The sequence below is a fragment of the Montipora capricornis genome, chromosome 8 (genome assembly GCF_036669925.1).
Source record: "Montipora capricornis isolate CH-2021 chromosome 8, ASM3666992v2, whole genome shotgun sequence".
Taxonomy (NCBI): Eukaryota; Metazoa; Cnidaria; class Anthozoa; order Scleractinia; family Acroporidae; genus Montipora; species Montipora capricornis.
In genome coordinates this window covers 13,205,455-13,212,954 of record NC_090890.1, presented here as the reverse complement: position 1 = coordinate 13,212,954, position 7,500 = coordinate 13,205,455, and the positions used below count along the sequence as shown (strand labels likewise).

General features: G+C 35.1%; 1 protein-coding gene across 3 annotated transcripts in view; it reads right to left on the bottom strand.

Moving 5' to 3' along the window:
• The window catches only part of LOC138059101 (NLR family CARD domain-containing protein 3-like), a 31,920-nt gene that overhangs the window by 5,205 nt on the left and 19,215 nt on the right, over positions 1-7,500 (bottom strand). For 2 of the 3 annotated variants that reach the window (XM_068904619.1, XM_068904618.1), the window contains one exon: positions 5,038-5,103. The exons of the other annotated variant lie outside the window; for it this stretch is intronic. In XM_068904619.1, the coding sequence (XP_068760720.1) occupies positions 5,038-5,103 (66 nt within the window). The remainder of the gene's footprint in view (positions 1-5,037; positions 5,104-7,500) is intronic. 3 annotated transcript variants of the gene reach the window in all.

Genomic DNA, 7,500 nt, shown 5'->3' with positions numbered 1-7,500 from the left:
TAGATATATGGAGATTTAGGAACCCGGATCAAAAGCGCTACACGTGGAAACAAAATAAGCCTTTAGTCCAACGTCGGCTAGATTATTGGCTAATAAGCGATGATGGACAACACGGGTCTAATTTCAGCCATCAAAACAGACTGTGGAATAGTTTGACCAGTGCTCTGAACGTTAAATTGATTTGTTGATATTTGTTAGTTCTTATTTGTTAGGCATGGTGATTTCCGGTCAGCAGTCGTGACTGTATTTAGATCCCATGATTGTTTACGTCATTAAGACTGAACACGTTTTTGCCTTTTCACCTTTTGACCGCCATTGTAACCCTTATTGAACAGTTTAAATATAGTTGAGTTCCTCCAATACCGCTACATTCATTGCTTCGTCACACAGAGCACGCCGCTATAGTGCTCCAGGTTAACAGTGTTGAAAAGCAAACAACTGGACCATCATATTGGAAATTGAATTCTAGCCTGTTAGAAGATCCAGAATATATCAACCTTGTAAAAGACAACGTTCCCTAATAATAATAATAATAATAATAATAATAATAATAATAATAATAATAATAATAATAATAATAATAATAATAATAATAATAAGAAGAAGAAGAAGAAGAAGAAGAAGAAGAAGAATTCGTTCATTTCTAGTGCGCATCTTAACATGTCTATGATCAGATGCGCATTCTTAAGTTATAAATACGAGAAATAATAGATAAATTTGTAACTAAAAATATGGCAAGGACTAATAAATTAAGAATATATATATACAATGTGGTAAAAAGTAATTGATAAATACGGGAAAGTATTATTAAAATCTCTGTTAAGTATATGCATGTCTAAAAAAAAGGTCTTAAGCATCTTCGGAGACCCAGGGGCAGATCGCGGAAGCAAGGGGAAGTCTAAACCGGCAAAAGAAAAAGGCGACAAAGAAAAGCATAGTGGGGCGAGAAGAGCCCCTGGGGACACGTTCTTACCAGCCAATTCCAGACAGTCGGGGTAATTCTCAATTCTGATTGGTGCCAGAAATTCTTTGTGTTTTTCTGTTTTTGATCGCCATACTTGCCTGGTTCGTTTGGCAAGGTTTTGCTCGAGGAGAAAAGTCTCAATGATAGCACAAAATGGACAGGAAATCGTTCGGAATATCGGCGGAGAAATACGCTGAACCTTTCGCAGGTGTCGTTACAGTAGCGTATTTCCAAGTTTGCGGGATTTGTTTAAAGTTTTCTTTTGCCAGTTTAGACTTCCCCTTGTCTCCACGATCTGCTCCTGGGTCTCCGAGGATGGGTCTTAAGATGAGCTTTAAAAGTATTTACTTACGTGATTAGTAGAATTTATAGACAAAGGCCTTTTGTGGGATTTAATTAATATAAAACAAGACAAGTAACAATGAAATATACCAAAACAAAAGCAAGAGAAAGGAGAAGCCGTCTTTGTGAAATCGAGAATAAATTGAAAGAACGCCAAGAGATTTTTGACACTATTCCGATAGAAAATAATGCTACACCGCTAAAAACGATCAAATCTGAGTACAACTCACTGTACGATTGTATTATTCAAGGCAATGTTATTCGTTCTAGAGCCAACTGGTATGAACACTGATAAAAATAACAAATATTTCTTAAATTTAGAAAGTAGAAAGATGAGCAACTCCTGCGTCCGCAATCTTTTTGACAAAGGCGGTAAATTAATAACTAATCCTAAATTAATTTTATCAGAATTGTGTGATTTCTATACTGAATTGTATTCTAACCGCGACTCACCCAATCATAACAATGCAAGCGATGCATTTCTTGACCAATGTCGTTTACCAACTTTAAATGAAGACGCTAAACAAATTTGCGAAGGGGTTCTTACAAAGGCGGAGTGTTTTAAAGCTCTACAAACGTTTCAAAACGGAAAATCCCCAGGTAACGATGGCTTGACAGCAGAATTTTATCAAGTATTTTGGTCAATCTTAGGACATCTCTTAGTCGACTCCTTAAACAGCTCTTTTGAAAAAGGAGAATTGGCAAACTCCCAAAAACAAGGTATTATTCTAATAAAAACTAAAAAACTTGTTGAGGAGGAAAACAAGAATAAAAGATATGTTGCGAATTGGGGACCCATTTCTTTGTTAAATGTGGATGTTAAGATCGCGTCCAAAGCAATAACATTAAGACTCGAGAAAGTTCTTTCCGATTTAATTAGTGCCGATCAATATGAATATGTAAAAAGGTAGGTACATCTTTGATGCAGTACGGAGTGTAGGTGATATTAATTACGGACTACACAAAGTTATACAATCTTTCTGGTCTTATGTTAACCATTGACTTTGAGAAAGTGTTTGACTCCTTAAGTTGGAACTTTCTTTTCAGAACCTTGGAAAATTTCAATTTTGGAGAATCCTTTGTTCAGTGGGTTCGTCTTTTTTATACTAATATGTCGAGCTGCATTATGAATAATGGAGTAGCAACTCCTCTTTTTTCAATGGGAGGAGGGGTTAGACAGGGAGATCCTCTCTCCTCTTATTTATTTATTTCTTTATTTATTTTAGCTTTGGAAACCTTCCTTACCGCTATCAAACAGAATCAAGATATAAAAGGCATAGTAGTAGAAGACAAAGAAATTAAATGCATCGCCTTCGCCGATGACTTCACAAACTGTTTACGTGATAAAGAATCTTATGATTCTCTTAGTTCCTTATTGAACACATATGGTCAATGTTCAGGGCTTAAACTCAATTAGGATAAAAGAAAAGCCTACTGATTAGAATGTTCTTATCGAAAGTATGAAGTTCTCGATATAAACAAGGTGAACGAGCCAATTAAAATACTGGGTATCTTTTTTACTTATGATCAGTATAAAAACAAAGAGCTCAACTTCGATTTAACTTTAAAGTCAATAAAAGAGTCTTTAAGTTGCTGGCAATGTAGAAACTTAACACTAATTGGTAAAATTCAATGAGTCAAAACATTCGCTATGCCTAAGTTTATGTCTCGACCCTCTCTTCTTTCCTTTGATAACGACATAATTAAAAGCATAAATTCTGTGATATTCAATTTTGTGTGTAGAGGCAAAGACAAAATCAAGAGATTAGCCTTAACTAGTGAATATCAAGATGGTGCCCTCAAAATGCCTCGCCCTGAATCTTTAATTAAAACTCAAGGAATTGTGTTTCTTAAAAGGTATTTAGATGATAATGTTAGCCCTTGGAAGTTTTCTTGTCTCAATATTTTAAGAACGTAGGAACTAGTTTTCTGCTTCAGTGCAATTTCAATCCATCGCGCCTACCCTGCAAATTACCAATTTCTTATAAAGAATGTCTTGAAGCTTGGTCTGACTTCAATGGCCATCATGCCGGATAATATAGCTACAAAACTGGACGTTTTAAATGAGATTATCTGGAACAACCAGAACCTCTTGATTAACAAGCAATCAATATAGAATAAGAGAATAAAAGAAGAAGGTTTTGTGAAACTTGGAGATATTCTCTCAAACAACTCTACATGTAACTTAAAATGCTGGGATGCTTTTAGAGGGAGGAATCTCTCCTTGTCAGATTACAGTACCTCCTGCTACAAGGCATTTTTCCGCCATTCCGCCAAATTGGAAACTGCTCCTTAAAGATGGAGAGAATAATAACAACCAAATTGACAAAATTGACAAAATTGTCTCAGACGATGATGTTCAAGACATAAGTGAATTCAAAATCAATCTATTCCACCCTGGTCAAACGAATCCAGATTCCTCCTACTGCCCAATCTTAAGTTTAATTCCTTGTATAACATTTCTGGTATTATAGACTGGAAAAGTATTTATCAATTACCGGGTAGAGTCACTCTTGACACCAGAACAAGAGCCTTTCAAATACAAAATCCTAAACCATATTCTCTACACTAATAGAATCCTATATAAAATGAATTTAGTTCCTTCTCCGATGTGCACTTTTTGAGCATCTTCTAATCAGCTGCTTATAATATGAAAATGGATAAGCTTGATGAGATAACAATTCTCTTTAATATTTCCGATAAACTAGAATTTTCAATTGCAAAAAAGAACAAAAAAGAATCTATTCATGAAAAATGGCAAAACATATTGTCATAATTTTTCTTTTCTCAATAGCTAAGTAGCAGGTATATAGTTATATATACGGTTGCAGCAGTGAAACAGATATATAGTATCTGTACAAATTATATGGTTTGTATTATTAAGAAGACCCTTAATAAGATCTAGCTCACTGTAAATGTAATGTATTGTAAATTTGTAATTAGTGTTAGTGGGTGGCGTAAGTCTTAGTGTAATTAACTATGTACTTGTTTATATTGCTCTTGTAATTGTTTCTATCGCTCTTGCAATTGTGCTTGAAGTAATAATAATAAAAATAAATAATTGATATGCATTAATGTGACAGCGCGATGCTGTTAGTGAGTTTCAAATATGCTAGTCAATACTTGGCTGTGTAGCCGCGCGATGCGGTTCCAGTCGAGACCCACAAATTGACCCTTGCTCACCACAGAGTCTCCAGTAGCTCAGTGGTTAGAGCATCCGACTAGATCACGGAGGGTCGTGGGTTCAAGTCCCATCTGGGACTCGATATTTTTCCGAGTCTATATTTCTCCTTACATTTAATATCATTGTTGTTGTTTCATCTTTCACACAAATAAATAATAATAATAATAATAAAAAAAGAAAACTTTCAATGCCATTTCCACTAATAAATATTTTGTCTTGAAGCTATATCTAGAATTTATACCAACTCCTGTTGGACCATGCAACCATTTGACATTTCAGTTCTTTCAGCATACAAAATGTTTGTCACATGAGCCTAGATCAATGGTCTCAAACTCCCAGGAATCTCTCATAGCTCAATGGCAGAACATCCCAAGTTGCAATCGAAGGACTTAACCACCTTTGTTTTATTAGTTTTAGTGTGGTGACGGCCTTTAACTCACACAAGCATCAAGCATGCTTCAAAAATTTGACCAATAATAAAGCGCACAAAATTAAGACTACATTAAATTCGTACTCTCTATGCATCACATTTGTACTATAAACAAACATTCACACTGGCTATCAAAAAGTTTTCTATGCTTATTTTCCGCATCAAAAACATCATCGCTTGTACCTAAAGATAATAACATCCAGGACGTCAACCACATTTCAACATAAATCTTTCAGAGGTTGCTGTGATCACAGTGTCTCCAAAACCAGTGATCAAAGGCTCCTGTGAGCCAGCTCACGAATGAATTGGATTAGAACTAGTAAGGGCTCCTTTGGTCTCATGGTAAATAATACGCATGCATGCGCCATGCGTTTTTCCTGTGGTGCTGTTCCCTGAGCGGACTGGATCTTGGAGTTATGCGCATTGGGAGTACAATGTTTTTATCATGATAGAGACGAGATCATCAAATATATATGTGGAGTTCACGTTGCCATTAAAACGCTTACTTCTCACTCGTGAGACAGTACACATTTATATGTACGAACATATCTCCTATCGAGAGAGAGTTTTGATTGGCTAAGCCATCACGGGTTATGAGCCATTATACCATGATCTACAAACACGGCAAGCATATGCGTGATTTTTTGGGCCTTTTTATTTTTATTGTAGTCTAGTTTTCTATATTTTGGGGGCGTTTTTAATAAAAAAAAAATTATTGTTAAATATACTTGAAACGTTTCAACTGCAGAGAATCATAACGAGAAACATTTTTTCAATCAAAACAAACGATGTCTTAAGGTCAGTGGGACTTATTTCAGTTTGTCGAGCGAAAAAAAGTATTGTCAATGTGCCGAAATTTAACCCGGACCACCCCTTTCCAGACCGCGATGAAGTGACGAAAATGTAAACAGACAGAAAATGCAAATCTCTAGCTGATAAGCCACTGATCTGACATTCGTGCACCTTGGTTAAGTGAGAAAGCAAGACACTACAACTCCCATTGCACCAGATCGCAGCAATCGAAATATCCCTCAAATGTTTAAATTGTATGCAGAAAGAACTCAAATTGTAACTTAAAATCGGTCCTGGTACTCATCAACAAATAATCAGTGCTATGGCTTGAAGCACATGGCTAGCTCAACTTATTACAGTGCAAGTCAGCTTCGATTGCATGAATTGCAGTAAATTTGAAAACAAACTTGTTTTACGACATTATCAAACAGATCGGCTTAATGCACTCTCGCTTATAATTTGTTACTTGTCTATAGACCTTTACAAACCCTTATATCTTGTTCTGTAGTTTAATATAGTTTTTTTAAATTTTATATTTAAGCTTATGACCCCATCAGTAATATATAGATTTAGCAAAGCCTAAAAGCGGAGCTCCCATCTCTAACCCCAGAAAGCAAATTATACACTTTTGTTTTTATAAGTCAAATTTGGAACTAAGGCTGAACGTTCTTATATAATTTGGAGTTGTGAGGCTGAAACGTTCTTAAAGATGTTCATGGTATAGTTTTATTAGACAAGAGGCGTGGAAATAGAATTCAGATATAATACTTCTCTCTGAAACGTTCAGTTTGTAAGTCTCATGTTACAATTATTATTATTATTATTATCATCATTATTATTATTATTATTATTATTATTATTATTATTATTATTATTATTATTATTATTATTATTATTATTATTATTATTATTATTATTATTATTATTATTATTATTATTATTATTATTATATGTAGTAAAAACATACACAGGGGGAGCAGGGACGGCGCCGTGGTGAGAGCACTCGCCTCCCACCAATGTGGCGCGGGTTCGATTCCCAGACTCGGCGTCATATGTGGGTCGAGTTTGTTGGTTCTCTTCTCTGCTCCGAGAGGTTTTTCTTCGGGTACTCCGGTTTTCCCCTCTCCTCAAAAACCAACATTTGATTTGATTTGAATTGATTTCATTTGTGCACGACCCCACAAGCTGTTCAGCTTTAAAACACTATCGTGTGAAAATAAAGGATTATTATTATTATTATTATTATTATTATTATTATTATTATTTTTATTATTATATATTTATTTACCAAAACTTCTTAGCAGCACGAAGTAAGATATCGCTTTGATGATCCATACGATGTTTTTGAAATTCATATTTAATCAATACATGTTTCGGATGAAACATCATCCATCGTCAGTTGACAAATGAGAAATAAACTAAAGTTGAGCAATAAATAGTGAGATATAACATGAATAATTAAGGATGAAGGCGAGAACAGAATAAAAACACCCAACCACGAAACAAAACAGAAAAAACCAAACTGTTTAGGCTAAGAAAAGAAACTAATTAGTATGAAAGGGATAAATTAAGATGTTTGACTTGGGAATTTAAAGATGGCTGCTCCCAAAGGATATGCATGGCTTCTTTGATTTTCAATTGGAAACGTGTGGAAGCAGAGTCGAGGATTTTAAAACAGTCTTCTGAACACCGGGAGCGACAATTTTCAGAACCTCTCAAGTGCTTAAATATGTGGGAATGTTTGTCGGAGGCGAAGTTAGTTATATCAACAGCCAGCATCCTAACATC